Below are 21,218 nucleotides of genomic sequence, written 5' to 3'. Positions count from 1 at the left end.
CAGAACTTCATGTTGACGTAGATAACACCTAATAAACATCATTTTTAGATAAATTCATCAACCGTTCTTTATTCACAAGCAATCACAGTTCAGTAGGAATGATCCTTGCATGATCCTTGAAGTACCTCTTTTAAATATAAATCACCCCGTTGTAATCTATGCCATGCAAATGACGGGAAGCAATCATAAGCACATAACTTTATCGCTAGGCTGTTCATGGGTCACTGTACATAATAATAAGTTTCCACTGCTGATGAGTGTCTAGTATCCGAAAGGAAAGGAATGGCATGTACCTAAATGGGATTGATTTAGTATTGCAGCCTGAGTCCTGTTCCAACAAGAGCATGGTCACCATGACAGGCAGCGCTTAGGCAATGATTCTGATCTCACAGACCCAAGCTTCATGATTAAACCACAATGTTGTGCACAGCTCATTCTCCGCTTCCTAGCTACAAAAAGCCCACGACTACAGTAGTCATTCATACAATAGTAATCTTCAGCCTGAATGCTGAATTACCTATTAATGGAAACCTTTTAGATGGGAAATTGCCTGCATTAAGTCTAAATTACCTTAGAACAGATATGTTTATAGGAATTTAATTAAAGAGAGCGTCGGTGAGGCGGTGAGGGGCAGACATCTCTTTTTTTCTACATTTACAGAGAATACAATTTTTCTGGTCTTAGGACTAATGGAAACTGTTAAAAACAAGTAAGTATGTTGAACAATGTCTGGTGTATTGATCATCTATTCCTGCTTTCATTACACCTTTTATAGTAATGATATTAAATAGACTACTAGCACTTAACTCTGCACCAGGCATTGGAGTGTAGGAGAAAATGAAGTTGGAACAAAACAGGTAAATACAGGACTTAAGTTCTTATTGTATTCTTGGTGACTCATTGTATTCTTCTCGGTTTAGAGTAGATAACTGATCGATCTTAAGCTGTTCAATTTCCTCTTCCTTTCAAAAGTATTAAGTGCTCCAAATGTTATCTGATTTTTCGTTTCCAATCTCTTAATGCAGCAGATTACCAAGAAATCAGGCAGTACCCAGCAATTGAGCTACTTTCTCCCTGCCTTCCAGGTTCAATCAATTAAACAACTGATAAAGCACTGGGAATTTAAATATTAACCCTGGGCTTCTACTCACCAAAACAACAAGAAGATAAAAAGCAAAAACAGCAGGATACTTCTTCCTTACAATGTCCAAATGTCACACTATTAGCCTCCCAAAAGAAATGTAATTCCAGGCTTTTTTCTGGGCTATTTCTTTACTTCACCTGATCAGTAAAAACGCTGTACGTAAATCAGCGCTTGTACTAGGAAAATCAATCTTCAACTACTGCAAAAATAATAATAAATTAAAACTGTAAAGATTTATCTTTTATTGTGTTATATTGGATTGGAATAGATATGACAACCTGCTGTTTGTTAGGCTACATAGAGGGTTAATGCAACAATGATATTTCAATATCTTTGATAGACCTAACATAATCTATCTTGATGAAAATATCAATTTTATCAAGTGTGTATTCAATTATTTCTAAAAAAATTAAAACCTCCTAATAGAGTGATAAAAAATAATGAAATGGGAATTTAATTTGTAGGGGTGCATTTTTATAGGTGTGCCGAATACTTTTCCTTGCTTTCATTCAGCTTTTATGTTTAATCAGATATTAGATTGTATTCTGCATGCTAGCTGCAATAATACACACTATGTGCAATGCATATTAATAATGGGATTAAAATAAAGCACACAGCTTCAAATTAAAGCTAGAAATACATGTAACTAACCATCTGGAAACCATAAATGACTTACACTAAATGTACATTTATTTGAGTGTAGGATAGGGATATGTTAGCTCAGATAAAGTTTGTGTAATGAAAACAACCACATAGTTTTCTAATTTCCAGGTTTGTGCCCAACTATTTCATCCCAGCCTTTACGACAGGTCCGGATTATCCATTCATGTTCGTCATCATCTGGAAGGCAGGAAAAAAAACGGATTAACCCCCCACTAAGAAATCTACAGTATATGAGATACAGTATATAAACCTGCTGGTATTTCTATCACTGTTTGAAATATTCCACACACATTTGAACAAATCAAAGAAGACACAACAAGTAAAATAACAAAGTCTAAATTAATGCATTATTACAATAAAATAAAAATAATTCTAACTACAATTCTATGTGTATTTGGTTTGTATGGTTGTTTTTCTAAATATGGTCACCAGTACAATGTATTTTCTATTATGTATTATCTAAGTAGGTATTTATATTTTACGGAGCTGAACATCTTTTTTTATCTAAAGGATCTTCATTGGCATAACATCCACATCCAGAGTATTTAACTATTAACTGTTAACTGCCTTGTTTTTTGAAACATTGCAATATCACTAACTGTAGTTCATGCACAGTATATTATTCATTTTATTCCATCCAATATACTATTCAATGTAATATCTCTAACTGTAATTCATGCACAGTATATCACTCATAAATGACACTCTTGCTTTCAAAAAGGTGAAGATTGTATTTTAAAAAATCCATAAGCACAAATACCGCACACGTCCCTCAGCAAAACAGGCACTGCCTTTGACAGCAATCTCTTCTGTGCACATGGTTTTGAAGAGTTAAAAACATTAGATAATAAATATACTTTTTTTTTCTCCAAAGCTAAAATTGAAAAGAGGTGCTAATTGCAGAGAGGTAGCTCTTTTATGGCGGATCTGAATCACTGCATGCAGCTGCAACCTCTTCAACAGTAACCTCTGAAACAAGGCAAACTGGGCCTATTGTTCTGAGCAAGTCTTAAACCCTTCCCTGATTGTTGGTAATTGCCAGCAATGGCCTTAACAGCCTCTTGACTAGCCTTTTTCGCTCTTTACCTGCCTGTGCGTCCAGCAATTTAAATCACAGATGCCTGGTCTACACTGTGGCAGCTGCATGCTAACTAAATATTTCCCCTATTCTCTCCTTGCCTGCTTCCACCACCCACAACATGGAGGTCAGATTCAAGAAGCACATTTCATCACTATTTAAAACCAATTAATACTTCTGGTTTGATTGGTACTGGTGGATAGCTCATAGCAATTACCATTTCCCGAACTGTGATTCTGTGAATATGCTAATTAGATTGCATGGGCACACATTTTCACCTTTGCTGTAATTTGCCTCTTAAAAAGCCAGTGATATATATATATTTATTTATTTTTTTACACAAAACTCCCTAATCATATCTGTAAATTGTTAAATTAATAAGTGTTTCTTTTCTAAACGTCTCTAAACCTCCTTTTTTCCCCCACAAATAATACCAGGACACATCTAATAATATCACGTCATGTCAGTTTTTGGAAAGACCAACAATACAGCATAGGAAACAAATCTTTCCATCTAAGTGGGTGGCTGAAGTAATTATAATTCAGATGGAATTCAAAGGCAATCCAGCTCATTAGAAACTTATCTCTTTCATGTTAATTTATTCAGATTGTCAATGAATAAAGCTTTTCAGTATTTATAAACAGCCAAGTGTGCTTCACATACACTAATTGTAACCGCAGCATTTTATAATCACAGCAACAAAAACATAACTTTGGAAATCATTTTTAAGAAAAATAATTTTATGTATTTCTCCTCCTGTTTTGATTGTAGGAGTTAGAAGTAATTCGTCAGTAATTTCAACTGCTTAGATATAACATCTGTAGCATACTAAAAATGTTTTTTTTTTTTAATTTGAACTTGCTTAACAAGTAAGAACATTTTATAGGGTGCCTTTCTGATTTTTTTACATTATCTTTGTTTCTATTAAGAAGAAGTTTTGAGACTTTGAGAACATCTGTTATGGAAAGAGAGCATACACAACATATTCCAAGAGTTTCAAGATCCATTACGTGAAGATATTGAGTAACTCAATAGCCTTCTCCTAAAAATAAAGTGTCTCTCTTACTATATTTAAATTTACGGAACTGCAAAGTTTAGCTATTTATCCCAGTAGTAGTACAATAAACTTAATCCCATTCAATGTCGTTTACTTTCAAATCCAAGACAAATCATCTGAACATTGGTACTGTTTCAGGGTGGAAATTAATTCATTATCTAACGTGCCAACTGGCACACTTGTAAAATACAGCACAGGAAAGTAGTTATGGTACCTTGTTAAAAGGCGTTTCTCCCTAATCCTTAAAATATACTCAAAAGGAAAAGTGTTTCCTTCCAAAACAAAACTGTGCTTGCAGTAAGGCATGTAAAACATGCTGAGTATTTTATTAGATTGTTAGCTCATCACCTCTTCACAACCGGTGTCTTTATGTGACATTTATTTAACGGTATAAATGATTTTGAGGATCGTGGTTTGAGCACTTTGCGAGTCAGACTTACAGACAGCTCCTGAGGTGGACTTTCCATTCCAGAAAGAACTGGTTTTGGCACAAACACGTGGACATTACATTAATACTGCCTGTTTAAAATTCTTTAATTTGACTCACAATAGAATGGCCGGGACTCAAACCAGGTTGTTTTTCTTGGCTGTGTAATGTTTTGAATCTGAACCTTTGCAGGTTTCAAAGGGGTAATTATTTCAGAAGCAGGAAACCACAATGAACAATATACCAATGAGGGTTCAAGCCACTTACACAGTTGTTATTTACAAAGGTAAAAGAAGGACTACAGATCAATTTATGCAAAGAAAAAAAAGGCCACCTTGTTTTATTAAAAATTGATCTACTTCATACTCAGTATTGTTGGAAAAGGAAAATGGTGCTTTGATTTGTTTTTGGAAGGGATTTGCAGTAAATATCAAATTAATGGGTTATGAAAACACGCATACAGTACAGTACAACAAAAGCACAAGCCTGATATGGAATTTGGTTTTAAAACAATCTGTGCGCAGAATGTGTCCTTTTGATTTCTTGATTTTAAGCTCTGTGCACAGAGGACCTAAAGAATGGAACTGAAAACTCTTAGTCATGCATGATAGATACACACAAAGAAAACAAATAAAACCAGTTTTAGAAATAGTTTTGTGAGGTGCACATGAAATGGCCACCGCTAAACTTAATCTGAAAATATTATATCTATTGGACTCACTGCAGCCTCTATTTTTAAAGAGTTAGAGCACTTCACCTTAACACACTCTTACCTACATTCTTAGTGTTTAAAACAAAATAAATGGTGAAGAAATTAGAAAAAAATGTCATTGGCACTTTGACACTTTAAGGCTGTGATCCACTAATGACATTTGAAAAGGTTTTCAAATCATCTTGTGAATCCTAAAGCTACTGGATCACATCACTGAGAGCCAGGGTAATGACAGAAGTATGGGGGAAAAAAAAACATATTTTAACAATACATAATTTAATTAGCAGGTCTGCAAAATAAAAGGAGGGATAAGGGAGTGATTTCACAGTATGTTAAACTTAAATAAGGTTCATTTTTCTCTATAGCATTACACAAAAGACTTGCGATGGAAAAATGACAGTTTATAGCAACCCTGATGAGAACAGAGGCCACAGTGGTTATTCCAAAGGAGTGCCCCAGCTTTCCTCTGTTTTGCAGTAATGGGCAGCTCTCCACAAAGGACATGAGTGAAAGGTCAGGGAACCTGGGCATCCTTGAATACCACTCCCAGACCTAAGAGAGCCAGTGTCACTTTCGGTTAACCTGTCTAGTCTTTAGAGCTGTGTAAAGAACTTCCTGAAGGCTTCCTACCATCTGCTTTTGCTGCTTTTCAAGACTTGGCCAGCAGCCTGGGTATTTCCCTGTCCTTTCCTGCCCAACCTAGGGAGCAGTAGTTCTGGACACACTCCCTCTCATTCCAGCCTTGTCACCCCTGTTCCTCAGGCCTGCAGCTGTGTCTATACTCTTCCTCTACTGCTCTGGCCCTGTTGTCTGTAATGTCCCTCTCTGGGGAGGCTAGTTCCTCTTCATGTTGAGTAAGCACTGCTCTCTGATGCACTCGTTTTTCCTAAAGGAAAGCTATTGGCAATATATTTTGTCTTCACACCCATTTTGACAAATGTACCTTTGGTCCATAAAGATAAAAATACATCCAGGAAGAGAGAAGGCATGGACATATCATTTACATGGCCAATGTTCAGAAAGATTTAATCTTTGACTTGCAACATGCAGATCTATATTTACGCTTATTACCAAGGGCAATACAATTTCAGTAAATATCAGACTTTATAAATAGAGAACAATCATACTGACTTTTTATTAAAATAGACTTAATAATTTGCAACACGGTAAACTTTGCAAAACAAAGCACCCACATTCTCACAGATGAATAAGAATAAATTACATTCTTATTAATAATTAAACCTTTAATTTCTAGTTTATTGTTGGTGCTCTTATTAATGCTAATTAAATAAAACCATAGATATAGTATTTAGCAATCACTGCTTAAGAGCTCCATAAAATAACATAAGCAAAAGCAAGTCATGAAAGAATTATTCTTACTAATTCATTCAGCTGATGCTTTTATCCAAAGCAGCTTATATTTGTTCCTGTTTAAACAGAAAGAAATTTTGAAGAAGCAATTACAGATGAAGTACCATGCGCTAGTGTTACAACAGTAATATCAGGTTTACAAGCCCAAAGAGCCAAACACCTGGACTGGTTTCTTTTGTTTAAGTCCAAAAATAGAAAACAGCACACTGTGCATTGAGTTTTTTTGTCTGTATTTTGTATTTATTCAACTTCAGTTCCGGAACTTAATGTTCTTCTTCGCGTTTAAGTGAGGCGGGCATATTGTTCACTGTCAGCAGCAGGACACAAAATGTCTATGTTCCAGTGCTTAAATTGGGAGCACCTCTTGTACAATGCAAAACCTCAGATCAGCTTCCCCATGGTATGGAGAGCAGTTACAGATGGACTCACTGCTAGGTCTCTGAAGTACACACTACATGACTTTTTCTCTTCACGTGCATCTAACTTAATTGCACCAACCCCACCGCAAAGACCTCACTTACATAACCTTTGATCTAATGTTTGGGTGCAGATGTCAACTACATCCCCTTCTCCTGAATGCTCAGTGACCTTGGGGTGCAGAAGCACATCTGTTCTTACTCAGGCAGTGGATCTCCGATTGGTATATAGACATCCATCGGGGTCACTCTAGATTAGGTGGAATATGGCCAGTGACCTCTTCATCTTCTGCCTGTCAGCTCTATTGGAAAATGTCTGCTACTGCTAAATTAAATAAACCCCAGAAAAGCAGTTTTAAAACAAATTAATAACACATATAATTTATTTAGCTCCCAAATAGTGGCTGATATTATAACTTATTTTTTACCAATAGTTTCCCAGTTCATATCCATTAACAATAAGCTTATCATGAAATGAAATGAAATTTGAAACACCAAGTAGGAAAAAACCCACACAAGTATTTTTGAAGTTTCCAAGATGTCTCTGTTTTATCTTCCACTGTCTGTCTGTATTTATTGTTGAAATCGGTGTCGTATTGTAATGGTTTTGAGGTTGCGCTTAACCATGTTCTCAGCTAGCAAAATCCTGATCTAACAGCTTGCAAGCATACTTTGTGAGCACAACCATCATGTAGCCTCCGAGCAAATTGGCCACAAAAAATAAACTTAATGTGCCCTGCGCATGATTCAGTGCAGCCCACAGACCAGAATTTGGTATTGCAGCTAAACCACATTCAGAGATCCAGCTCTGTTCATACAAGCATTTTGTTGAATTTAGAATTAAAACCAAAGCAATTCCAAATCCATGACATCTCTTTGCAGAGCTTTGCAAAATGAATTCCTTTCTTTAAACCTGACATACTTGATTCACTTCAACTCAAAAGTCAGGCATTGAGCTCCCATGTTATTGGGAAAAATGTGTTTTATATTTTCCTTTACACAAAAAAACTGAAAAGACTACAAAATCAAAGTGCACTTGGTAGAGAGTCATAAAAGTCATAAAAGCAACATCCTAAATCTGCAAAACGGCTCGTGTCCTCATCTTTATTATGTGAATTTCAGAAAGCATCGCTTACCTCACTAAAACACTTTAAGTAGATATTGTATCTTGCATTTTTTCCCAAAGGCTTTAAGACCAAAACAAAGCTTAACCCATGAATGCGAACAATTAAATCTGAATAATGCAGCATGCATTCAGCTCCAAACCACCCCGCTGACAGAATCATTCCAGTAAATTAGATTTTTGTTTAAACCACAAAAGAACAAGAAAAACACTGGAATTACTTAGTTGTTTTTTCAGGTTGCCCTTTAGGGGCTGTGGCCCACAATCATAATGCATTCATTGCTGTGTTCTAGTTGCATAATTAAAAAAAAAATGAAACAAGAAAATAAGAGTATTTATCTTAAAGCTTCTCATAAAACTCTCAAGTGTTTTAAATCAACATCCACCAAAGTGCACTCAGATCATTTCTTAGCAGTTTGTTTCTGATTTATACCCTCAAGTTTTCCAAATGGTTTGTGAGGAAAGGACGAAGAACTTACATCAGGGGATCGGTGCACAATTTCATTTTAGAGAATGATGACATTTTATTTTTATTGTGAATGCAACAACAAAGATAACCTCATGCAGATCTGTATTTGAAACTGCAGTGTATCTAACACAGCCTAAGGGGTTGTCTCAGAACGGGACATTCCTTATTGAAACTAGACTGCAGTCTGCCAACAAAAACTGAAGTTATGCAGTGCAACCAGAATGATAAACTGGGCTGCAGTTCAGAGGAGAGTACATTTTTATCTTGGACGATGACAGTCTTATCCAGAGTCCAAGGGATCAGCACTGCAGTAGAATCCGGCTATCCAGTTTTCCATGTCAAAGATGCCGTGAAGAATACAGGAGTGATTAATTGCAAACACACACAAAAGTCCACTTCCAAATAGAACTGCATGTCAAAGACAAATCTGCCTAAAAATTAGAACCATGTGTTAAGATCTTACTACCCTTCTTACCTGCATTCCTCAGAAACTGATTTTTGTAATCTGTGATCACTCTGGTGTTAGTATTATAGAATCCATCTCCACAGTCATAGCACCCTTCTGGGATGACACGAGGTGGATCTAAGTTGGTGAGCTGTGACTGGCCTATTGGAAAACCAGACAGATATGCTGAATCTCCAAGAAACCCCAAAATAAAATAACCAAAAGCAAACACATTAAACCAATCAGTGCTTTCTCAAAACTCCTAACCACTCGTTATCAGGCAGACCACATCCATTTGTAATGCTCACAACCACAATCTATAAAATAAACTAGGTGCTTTTAAAAAATGAAAACCTTAAAAACCTAGCTCTATAGGTTTCTTTTCTCACTCTGCTATAGCATCATTATTGGTACCTGCAGGTTTAAGTCCGTCACACACTTCTGTGTAGAAACGTCTTTCATACCCATCACAGTACTCCCAGTCTGTCTCCTTGTATTCCAGTCCATCGGCGAAGGTGTATTTCCCCTGTAAAACAAAGCACTGCTGCATGTCTAAACCAGTGTCAATTGAGGAGTAAATTGTCAGATTAAAAATCCTAACTGTGGTATTAACAATAGCTTTGGGCTATGGCAGTAATCCTTCAAAATGATTACTCTACAAGATATCAAGTCTGCTGTGTCATCTATATTATCATAAAAACATAAAGGAGTCAAAAGAATTTTAATAAAATTAAAGGATGGTTCGAATGATCAGCCCATTCTGTAAAGCACTTTAAGAAGCCACCTTTAAAAGCGCTATGTAAAATAAAGTTTATTATTATTATAATTATAAATACTATAAATCATGAACGACTATAAAATTATTTTCTATACATATATTATTAACATATATTTTTCTTAAAGAATTGCATATTTGGCACCTTATACAAAACACAGTAAAACACTGTCTTTCGCAACAAGTACACACTATGTATATTGTATTTATGTTCTTCATGCTTAATTTTGAGTCTTCATAATAATTTGCATTTCCTATTCATTACTTTGAATTTTAGTTTTAATTTCTTCACAATACCCTCAGAAAATCACTATGACCATTAAAAAACACTGGGGTCTCTGTAGACTGTTTATTTCTGTATAAGCCTATTGCATTATATTAGTATTGTGAAACATAAATTAATTTGTTCTTTATTCTGATTATATAGTAGCCTATGTCTGGCAACACAAAACTCAGATCTGATTAACTTTGTTAAATGTACTAATTGACAAGAACTTTATAGTTCTATGCATATCAATTTAAGTGTTAATGTCTGCATTTTTTAAAGGAAAACTTTTTTTAAAACATTTTAGCAGCATTTTAACTGTAGCAGTTAGCATCATTCTGAGCAAAAGGTTTTCACAATAGTCTTCAACCAGTCTGCATTGGATGTCATGTATCTTATGTCATGATCTTGTTTAATGATGCAATTATTACATCATGGCATGTATGAACAACAATCAGGAAAAGTAGAAATAATAATGTGCGTTACGTGAAAGACAAAAATAAAGACAACCAAAGACAACTGCCTTTTCAATTGTAATGCATGTCAAGAAAAAGACTAGACACAGCACTGCAAGTGAACAGAAAACAAGACAAAGAAGCCTCAGGCTGGCCCACTGCCAGCTATATCTGATTCGCACGCTCAAAAGCACCTTTTTAGCTATTCCTCTTTCCCAAGTCCCTTCATACTTGCTTCCACCTGGAAAATACAGCGTCCCTTCTCCATGAAACATGCCATCCTTCATCTCACCCACATATCTGGTGTCTGTTGGGAGGGTATACTCCCCTCTCCCTTCCATCCTAAAACAGAAAGGAGAAGAGGCTGGTCATATGGGTGTGATCAGAATTGTTGGCTTTCCTCCACCATGTTCACCCATTTCTCACTAATTAATTTAAATGTCATTATCTTCATTCAGTTGGTTGAACATAATTAATTAGCACCTGCATCATGTTCCACAGATCGAGAACTTTTATTAAAAAATGTGACATTCCCGATATTTCCCTTCTATACTGTATGTCTTGCTATAATGAGACCTTTGATGTAAAAATGCTTGTCATCACATGTAACTACTTGCTAGCACATTCTGTGCAGTGTTTTATTCTTGTCTTGTGCTTTTAGCATTAATGTCCGCGTGACAGGGCCGGGTCAAGAAAGACTGATATTAATGCCAAACTGCCACCAGAGACTGCTATAGGCCTCTAATCACTGTAAATAGACACACCGGGTGAACTGCAGTTAATTAGTTGTATAATTTAGGGAAAGGGGGATCAGAGGACACATTCTCATTTGGGTGAGTTATGTTTGGTACATAAATGGCCTCATGGTGGTAATTGGTTGTTATGCTTTGTGGACATTTTGAGATATTTTACTAAAGAAAAAATATAGAAAGCCTGTCACAGACCAGTGCTGAAATGATTTCTAAAGCTCTTTAAGATTACGTCACAGTAAAACCTGCAATTCAAGTACTTTACTACATGACATGATACAGGGGTATTTTCCTGAAGTACACAGTACTGTAGTGTTGTCCTAGCTAGTGATATTACATGCAACTTCTTCGACAAGTAAAACTGTACCATCTATTCAGTTCTCTGTCTGAATCAGGGCTTTTCTAGACCGAGCACAGGAGAAAGTCCGAGACACAAAATCAAATGTCTGACTCTTCTGTTTTGTTGTGCTTACAGATTTTTCTGGTGAAACTGGAGATGTGAATGGTATTGTTCTAACCTGAATGAAGGTTTAGCAAAATTCTGCATTTCAATGTTTCCATCAACAACTTCCAATTGGCCAAAACCACAAAGTCCATTTGTAGCTGCAGCACATCCCTGGCTGGATCTAAATGTTAAATCTGCCCAATGACTCACTTTTTTGAAAATCATCAAACCATAAAACGTAAATCAACATCATCTTTGATTGCAAGGATAGTTTTCTAAAACTTTTCTAAAAATGTTGAAACAAATTAGAAAAAAAAGAAAAGGAGCTAAATGAAAAAAGTAAACACGTTTCATTATATCATACCTAGAGCATTAATATTATTTTAAGAACGGTAAAAACAAAAAACATTTAATTTCAGTTTTGTCATTAACGAATGCTGTTATGAAAATCCCCAATAATATAACAACTATTTCAGAATATAGTTGCTATTTATTCAGCCCCTAACAAACAGAATAGTTGAAGAACATAATTGTAGTGCTAACTGGAGGAAACTCTATATTTCATCTCAAAAATAAATTCCTATTACCTTTACCATTACAATGTACACATGATACCGCAAAGGATTAAACTGGTTTTCTATATTCAAAAATTAAAAGGAATTTGTCAGTCAATTTTAAAACATATTTTTCTTAGTTACAACTGAAAGAAGGACTTGTAACTTTCCATAACTTTCTTTTTCATACCTTCGGTTTTTGAAGTCTCCTTCATATCTGCTACCAATATACTCCATATCACCAGGCCTGAGTTTATTCTGCGTTTATAATTTAGCAGCATCTACTTCGGATATACTGTAGTTGACACCGTTTCTATAGCAACCTCGGCCTGACAGATTTTTAAAGAAGACTGTCGCTTTGTAGTATGACACCAATAACGTCACACTTCTTTATTCCAGAAGTGTAATAAAAATAAAAACGCTATGCAAAATATATATTTTTTATTTTTTCGTTCAGAGGTTTTACAATGACGAAACAGAGACTCTAACGTTTGTTGAAAGTACGAACAAGTTACGAGGATACGTAAATTCGATAAGGGGGTTGAAACTGACGCCATTCTGGCTCTATAAGACAGCATCTGCAGTCGGGTAAAACTTACATATTTTGAGCCAACATGGCGTCAACCTGGCTGCAGTTTCTCTTCGTGTTCTTTTCAACTGCTCGAGAGGCGGCGCTAAGTAAAAAGCGCAGGCGCCGTGGTTTGACCTTCCAAGTGCGGCCTGGTTTGTCGCTTTCAGCCCTGTCCGCCGGGGAGACGGGGACCTTGAGGGACGTTTTAAAATATAAATCACTTTAATGGTTAGGTTCTGTAGTTTTTACTTAAAAGATTGAAAAGAAATTAACAGGAGGATGCCGGGTACGGTGGAAATACCAACTCTAGACGAACTGAACGTTCAGGAGGTTAGTAGCTGATGTTTCGTGCAAAAAGAAGGAATATTGCACAGAACGAAAATGTGTCGAATAATCTTACAATTTTAGTGATTGCAGTCACGAACGTGTATAAATAAGCGGTATTTGTTAAAATATTAGTAATGTATAATGTCACCGAGCGTGTAGTAATAATTTGTGAGCTGTAGTTTGGGATGTATCCTTGTTTGTTCGTATAACCTTATGGGTTTTGACACTATAGGTGCAGGCTTTCTGCGATTGTAGAAGACCTGTATGCACTACCTTTTAATTTCACCAAGCCTTCAAAATACAAATTGCAAATTGATATAGTTATATATTGATAATTGATATAGAAAATGAATATATTTCTATATATTGTCAACTGCAATACAGAATGCATGCAAAATAACTGGCACTACATTTGTGTTTCAGTTAGATTTTTTTTTAAATCACGTTGTAAGCAGTCTTTACATACTTTTTCTCTTTGAAATTAAAATATACCACTTTTAGTTTAATTCGTGCCCCACAAAGGTATTTGCCCTTCCGAGATCGGGCTATTTATATATTACAGTAGGTAGACAAAGCTGCATGATTAAATTGGGTTAAATTTTCAGCACTCTCATTGATAGAGAAAATAAAGTGATATCTCTTCTACTTTAGAAACGCTTAAAAATCACTCAGAAATTAACAATTGTGCAATTGATCATTTTAAGGACTCGAAGTGCACAGAAATACAGAAGCAGTGGTCTTTACTTAGCGTGACTTTTACAGGTGTCTCTGTCCAAAAGTATTCAAAGCTCTAGTGACATGTAGTTTTAGATCTTCAAACTCACTCTAATATGAAATACACTTCAAGTATGACCACACTATTTTCAAAAGTTAAATTCATTTGCTTTTAAAATCTCGCGGCAAGAATTTTGGATTGATTTAACACACAAGGGTTCAGTCATGTTCTGGTATACAAATTAAGACGTACAGTAGATACAGTTGAAAGTGGTTGTAATTGAAACTTTCTTTCTTTGACACTGAACTAATGCATCCGTTTGCAGTAGTTTATGTTTTTTATTCCTGTGGTTATCAGAAGGATTCTTAAGACTTATTTAAAAGTTACAGATTGTCATTAACTTTGAGCTTGTCTGGCATGCATATGTCCAGAATCTATCAAAGACAAAAGCAGTGGAAAACCAAAATAATAGGTTCAGAAAGAAGCTCTTTAAATTTGGTTTGCTCAGTCAATGTTGGCATCCAAACATGTTACTAATAGGTGGAAAGGTACTAACATTCTGTTTACAAAAAAAACGTGTAGGCCTTTGTTGATTCAAAAACATTTTCTAAAAAAATTAATTAGCACACACACACACAGGTTGAGCTGCATAATGTTCATCTTCTGTAAGTTATGACTACTTTCATCTCCTGTCTGAAACAGGTCAATGTATCTTCAGCAGTGCTGAAGGCGGCTGCTCACCACTATGGGTCTCAGTGTGACAAGGCTAACAAGGAGTTTATGCTCTGCCGCTGGGAGGAAAAAGACCCAAGGAAATGCTTGAAGGAGGGAAGCAAGGTCAACGAGTGTGCTCTGCAGTTCTTCAGGTACCTATTGACTCATGATGCACCGATAGTGTTGCTGATATTGGGTTTTTACGGTACCTCACTTTTAACAACCGTGTGTGTGAAGGAGGATAGGTTTGAAAACCTGGGATAGCTGCTTTCCCAGCACAAGACCCTGCTGAACATTTGTGAGTAGTGGTGCTGTTGTCGTGATCAGTAGGAGGAAAGTATGATTTTATTTTCCCTGCAGAAGGAGGGAAAGGCTTAAAAAGGCTTGTTTTTGCTTGGCTTAGGATAAATAATGGATTAAATTGAAACTAAGGCTTACTACATACTGTTGTATGTCAGATAGCAAGAATATATAAGGGCATCTAGGGTGTATCACTTTTAAGAGTGGTGGCAGTGTTTATTGAAAGTATGTTTGTGCTGCTTTAAAAGTATCTTTTGCTGCGTTTCTTTCCACTACTAAATCCACAGGTTCTTAGACATTAAAAAGGCAGCTTTGTATGAATATCAACAAATTATACAACAGACTTCAAAGCAGGCACTAATAAACTCTTTTCATTAATAATTACACTGAATGCCATTGTTTTGAAATTTCACAGAAACACTGAATAACAAAATCAACTTTGACTAAGGTGGCTAAAAACAGAGAGTTCTCTTCCTTTTAAAGTACCTGAGTAATCAGCTTTTTCTCAGTCCTAGAAATAAGTACCATCAAAGAGATTGAGAATAAGTGAAGCATATAGGCTAGTTGGTAATTTGCAAAAACAATTTCTCCGATATGAAGCTGCCTATCACCCTGATTTTCCTAATGTCTTCCTTTAATATCGTGTCCCAGCCTCCCCATAATAGTTTGTAAAAAAAAGTCAAATCCACAGCAACACCAAACGGATCACAGTGCTTTTATGCCTTCAACCTTCAGTAGTTCCGTGTCCTGGATTTGCACTTTACTTTGGTAGCTCTACTCTGATGTCTAATTTGGCAGTGGAATCAGAATGGGATAAATCATAATTCCATTTATAATGTTGTTGTCCCTGTTTTCTCGTTTTCTCGTTTCCCCAGGCAGATAAAGAGTAATTGCGCCGAGTCCTTTACAGAATATTGGACCTGTTTGGATTACTCCAATCTGGCCGCGCTCCGCCACTGTCGCAAACAGCAGCATGCGTTTGACAGCTGTGTTCTGGAGAAGCTGGGGTGGGAGAGACCCGACCTCGGACAGCTCTCCAAGGTAAGGGATGAGCTGTACATCCATGTACTTTAGATGAATGTCCATGCCCTGTATATATTTTACATGCATTTTTAAACCAATTCCCCATTACAAATACCTGTACAAATGTTGATTTTAGGGTTTTTGTGTGTAGTTACATTGTTCAGTGTTGAGCTCTTCCAGAGAAGAAATAATGAAGTCTTCACTGTGTGCTTCAGTCAAACGGCCTGTCTTAGAGCTGACATTGCAATCTGGGGCACTGAAAACATTTGTAGAGACTAGTATGACAAGAGCTGTTCGAAGGTTTTGAAAGCTGAGTGACAATGTCAGCACAGTGTGTTCCGAGAGCCTGACAAGTCCATGTGAATTTCAGATCCATCAAGATTTCTCTCAGAATCTTTTCTCGCTCTCTCCTTGATGGGTAACATCTATGGTTGCTACAAATATGTAGGTTGACCTGGCACTATCCCAGTCATCACGCTGTTTTACTAGACCCAAAACTGACAGCTTCAGCTCTTGGGATATTACACTGTTGAAGAACAAGTAATTTTATTGGTTATAGTGTCAGCAAGTATGTACCTGTATGTACAATCATGTAATATCTGGCACATGAAAATTACTAATGAGCCAAGAACAAACTTTGCCACCTGTCATGTGGCATATGTGAACAATTTATTCTTAATGTTTGTTGATTGTTTTGTCAACCCAACGTCCAACATCATTGCACTTCCCGACAATTTTTTTCCCCACGTGCACAGGTGTCACAGACGATTGATGTTTGCAAATCAGGATGTTGGAGATTTGTGTTACAACTCTAGTGATACATTACAGAAGACCACTTTTATAAATGTTTTCTGTTTTTGCCAATTACATTGTAATCAGACTGAGATTCAGTGTTAGTCACCAGATTTTGATTTGATTTAGTCAGTCTTAGTCAAGTTGACTCAAGTGTCTGTTAGTCATAGTCTTTTTCTAGTCACCCACATTTAATTTAGTCTAATAAACTAAAGTTTTTCTACTATGTGTAGTCTTACTTTTAGTCGCCTAAACCAAAATTAGTTTTAGTCACATTTTAGTCCATGAAATTAATTTATTTGTATAATAAAATGTATGAAGGTATAATAAAATATTTCTAAGAAAATATTTAACACATCTGATAAGAGTTTGTCAAAAAGCATAAGTCTCTTGCACAGTCTAAAGGGTACTGATCCCCAGAAGGGTCAAATATCAAATACAAGAAATAATTGTGCAATGCATATTTATTGAGAGTAATAATCATGTACAGTGACATCATATGAATCTTTACTAATAAAAAAAACTATTTTGGCACTGCTAATAATAATTCTTTACTTTCATAAAGTCAACTTTTACTTTAGTTTCTTTTTCAAAGCCTTTTTTTCAAAGTTTATAAATTTGTTCAGTAGACTGTAACTATACTGAATATAGTCATCTATAGGAGAATTACTGCATGAGTTACTTACAAATATTGCAACTGGGCAGGGCAAGTAATATATACATTCTTCAACTCATTGGTATATTATTAATAACCGTTTTGATGCCATAATATTTCTCTCAAAAAACTGCCCTAGTCTAAGAGTAATGTAAGTGCCAGTGACGTTGTGCTCATATCACGCTAACAAAGAGACATGCCTGTGCTCCAGGTGTATCACAGCGCTTTCAGTCCTCACACATTCTTCTAAAGAAGTAAGACGGAATGCCTCCATGCGATACAAGATGTTGGTGCTACGATAATAGCGCCAACATGTGTAAACACCCAGGCACATAAGCTATGTGTAATTAAACAACATTTTTTTTCTGATCGCTGTTAACATGCTGTGAAATGTACAGTGCATAAAAAGCATTTTACTGACTCATTTTAACATTTTGAAACAAAATATTAGCACAAATCAGATTCCTGACAGAGCGCCATTATTTGTGTGTAGCACACACAGCATATTTGACTAAGTCTCAGATTTTAAAAGTGTAACTACTTATACATTAATCTCGAGCCAAGACAAAAAAGTAGTAATTTCCTAATGTGCAAACTGTAAAATACGCTTTTTTTCCCGCTTAGTTTTCTAGTTAGTTGACTAGCTACAATATAAAAAAGGTATGTCTTAATGCAAAAGTGTCTGGGTGCTGGGACTCATGGAGCCTTCTGTTTATCCTCAGTAATGTTTTACAGTAGTTTTTCCTGGTTTGTTCATCCTTTATCATGTACTGCCAGACTCCAGTTCTTTCTTCTAGCTGAAAGCATGGAGAACCACAAGCATGTGTTGCATCTCTGCGTCTTTTCTTTCTATAAGCAAGTGCTCAGGTTTTAATAATTAATCTAATTAGTACAGCATGTGCATCTGATTGTTTATCTGGGTACCAGTCAATTAACAAACAATACGAATTCATGACATGAGCTGTGGAAAAGACCAGGTGTAAACGAGGAACAGTTAGAAACAACAGAAGAGGCACACTCTGGTACTTGTAATTCTCGCACATTAGTAGCCCCTGAGGCACCGAGCACTTGCCTACAGCCCCAGCCCTAGAGTCATACCTGTTACAACCAACTTGCTATTTTCCAGACAGAAAGTAAAGGTGCAAACGGTGGACCTCGTGTGACAAAATTCATTTCAGCATGAGTTTTAGTCAGACAAGGCATTTCATTTCTTCTTCATGCGGTCAAACAAAAATGCAAAGCAATTTAGTTTCCATCATCCTCATTGTGGATTATTTTCGTGAGCATTTAGTCTTTAATTCAAATGAAAAACCAGATCGTTGATGAACAATTTCGTCATAATTTACGTCGACTAAATGAACACGCTGGGATTCTTGTACTATTGACGACCTTCATCAGCAGTGAACTACACCAACTACCTTCATCGACGTGTGTTTTAGAAACGCAGTACCTGATCGACAGTTGCTTTGCCATAGTGAACTAGTCTGGATGTTAATAATGCCTAAATACAAAACACTTCCAAACCTATATTCATTAACATGCCTAACACTTCCACCTTTATGATTTGAGTAATTGCTGGGTTTTTTTTTCTTTGAAAGGCGGTTATATAAAGTTGACAATACTTTATGTGCTTGCATTCCATGAAATGCAAGATAATTTTTTTTTTCATTCTAGGGGATATCTTATGCATCATTGCAATTTTTGTGAACATGTTAAGTATGTGTTTTTTTTTTACGTAACCTCTCAGGTGACACGCCTTCCAAAATCTTATCTAATCCAATGTGAAACCATCTCTTTCTTGCAGGTCACCAAGGTACAGACCAGCAGGCCTTTGCCTGAAAATCCATACCATTCAAGACCAAGACCTGAGCCCAATCCTGCCATTGAGGGAGAGCTCCAGCCATCCAAATATGGCAGCAGGCTTTTCTTCTGGAACTGGTGAAGAGTCATCTCTCCTTGCCATCCTGTAAGAACTCATGTCTTGCCACACTAGGCTACGACATATTAAACACAGCTTGTAATGTACAATATAGTTTTTTTTTCCTGGTTACTTTATGTGAAAAAAACCTCTCCTAAAAATAAAGAAGTTTAATTTAAACTGATACAGGCATGTGGTCATTTGTAATTGAAGAATATGTTTATATATTGGAAATTGAGGTGAGTCCAGTGGCAAAATAAATATAATCTTAGCGATCCCTTCCAAACTCGAAAATAAAAATTAACCTCCATATATAATTTTCCTTTTCCTAAACCACAACATTTATATGGTTTTAATATTTTCCCTCAAAATAATTCAAATATTCCAGGCTGTTGTGCTGGCGAATCCAGCTCCAACACCACAGACTTGTACCTCGTCCAGTTTTCAACGTGTTGAATTTAATTGCATGCGCCTAGGTTGGGAAATCGAGAAAATTGGGTTCTGTTTCACTGCAGGGGCCATCCTCAAGTCAGACATGTCTGCTTTGTGTCAGAATCCTAAGGGATCTGTACAAGACGACCAAGGTTATTATCCCAAGGTTCTGACCAATTTCCTTTCCTTACATATTTAATTTACTTCCTCACTTAGACCTGGGGACCTCTTTGTAACACAGAATACATGTTCAAAGAAGTGCTCTCCAAAAATTTGCAGCGCACTTCCCTTTTATAATGCAAATCTCAAAGATCACTGGGATTTTGCTGAACCTGTGCTGGCAGCTCCTTTGTCTGCTTTTTGTAGCTTTGAATGCAGTTCTGCTTATATTTGTTTCAAAGATTGCTAAATCTGTAATTAGTGCTCGAGGGAAGAGCTTCATCAAGATTCTGCTACACTGTACAGTTGGTACAATTACATATGTTTCCCTGGCGTGCAAGAAATTTACCCCGTGTCTTCTGGATTCGATTGAATAAACTATTAAAAACTCTTTTTGTCTAAAAAATGTGGTGAAATTCGTTACCTTCTTTGGCCTTATGCCATTTTGGCATTTGCAATAGTGATCTCTTATTTTTGTCGACAAACAAATTAAAGGTTTTGAAAGCTGCACTTGAAAAACACAAATGTGATATCCGCAATATGGCATAGTGGGTTGTGTTTATTTAAATCAAAGGTGGTGATATCAGAAATTCATGAGCATAAAAACAAGCAAGTGAAAGGATTAGGATTTTGAATTTCATCCAACAAGCTAAGCAGGATCAATTTAATCATGTAAGTTTTCTTTATGCGTATGTGTGTGGGCAGAGGTAATGCTAAAGTGGTTTTGCTTAGGACTAGTCAATTGTCATTTAATTTAAGGCATTTCTTTATGAAACTAGAGCAAGGCAGCATGAACTCTTGAGTTGAAAACGTCTTTGTGGAATTTATTCTGACATTTCCTTGGCAGTCAGAAAGCAATGGCACGTTAGTCTTTGTCGTTGGCAGTAAAGTATGTTGTGTGCCTTGGTTATTGTATCAGATGAGGGGAAACCTAACACTTGAAGTCAAAAGGATTCAGTCATTTTAGATCATTTTATTGAATAAAGACATCCCAGCATTACACAAACATCAGGCTTTCTTTAAATTCTTAAACCATCAAGTGAACATGTTGTGCTTCACCCTTCTGATAGCCTTTTTTTTTTGGAGTAAACTCATTTTGAGGATGTTAATGTAAATTCAGACCTTTGGAAATTTGTTCAACTTTAATTGAGAGGCCTGTGTTTTTAGCAATCGTATTACATGATGGTGGTCTTGTATCATGTGCCTTAGGGGATATTTGTTTCCAACAAATCTCATTTGGTCACATTTGTTTTTTATAACTCGTATAATAAAAGTTAAGCATTTAAATCTTGAATTTTTGCAGTGCACACTATTGAAGATCTGTCTTCTCAAGATTATTGGAGTAAGTATTTTGTGTACACTGAAGCAAATGATTCCTTGATTTGTGTTTGCTTCTAAGCAGGTACTGGATATGGTCGGTTGACCAAAGAGAGAGAATTAATTAACATAATAGTTTCATAATGC

The 21,218-nt window shown here is 36.1% G+C and overlaps 2 protein-coding genes across 3 annotated transcripts; one reads left to right on the top strand and one right to left on the bottom strand.

Moving 5' to 3' along the window:
* Positions 1-1,362: 1,362 nt before the first annotated feature.
* morn5 (MORN repeat containing 5) lies at positions 1,363-12,515 on the bottom strand. Of its 2 annotated transcripts, none has more exons than XM_015366764.2 (5): positions 12,339-12,515; positions 10,595-10,742; positions 9,320-9,446; positions 8,936-9,067; positions 1,363-1,984 (listed from the first exon to the last, which is right to left on the bottom strand). In XM_015366764.2, the coding sequence occupies exons 1-5, from the start codon at positions 12,383-12,385 to the stop codon at positions 1,905-1,907; spliced, it is 534 nt and encodes a 177-aa protein (XP_015222250.2). In that variant the 5' UTR covers positions 12,386-12,515; the 3' UTR covers positions 1,363-1,904. The 2 variants fall into 2 exon arrangements, with proteins under 2 accessions (XP_015222250.2, XP_006640682.2); XM_006640619.3 differs by having other exon boundaries at positions 9,320-9,431; positions 12,339-12,503.
* Positions 12,516-12,843: 328 nt separating this feature from the next.
* ndufa8 (NADH:ubiquinone oxidoreductase subunit A8) lies at positions 12,844-19,347 on the top strand. The gene is made up of 4 exons (XM_006640530.3): positions 12,844-13,049; positions 14,464-14,627; positions 15,651-15,816; positions 19,050-19,347. Exons 1-4 carry the CDS (start codon positions 12,999-13,001, stop codon positions 19,185-19,187), a joined length of 519 nt encoding a protein of 172 aa, XP_006640593.1. The 5' UTR covers positions 12,844-12,998; the 3' UTR covers positions 19,188-19,347.
* The last annotated feature ends 1,871 nt before the right edge of the window (positions 19,348-21,218 follow it).

The sequence above is a fragment of the Lepisosteus oculatus genome, chromosome 24 (genome assembly GCF_040954835.1).
Source record: "Lepisosteus oculatus isolate fLepOcu1 chromosome 24, fLepOcu1.hap2, whole genome shotgun sequence".
Lineage (NCBI taxonomy): Eukaryota > Metazoa > Chordata > Actinopteri > Semionotiformes > Lepisosteidae > Lepisosteus > Lepisosteus oculatus.
This window is presented reverse-complemented; position numbering and strand designations above follow the sequence as displayed.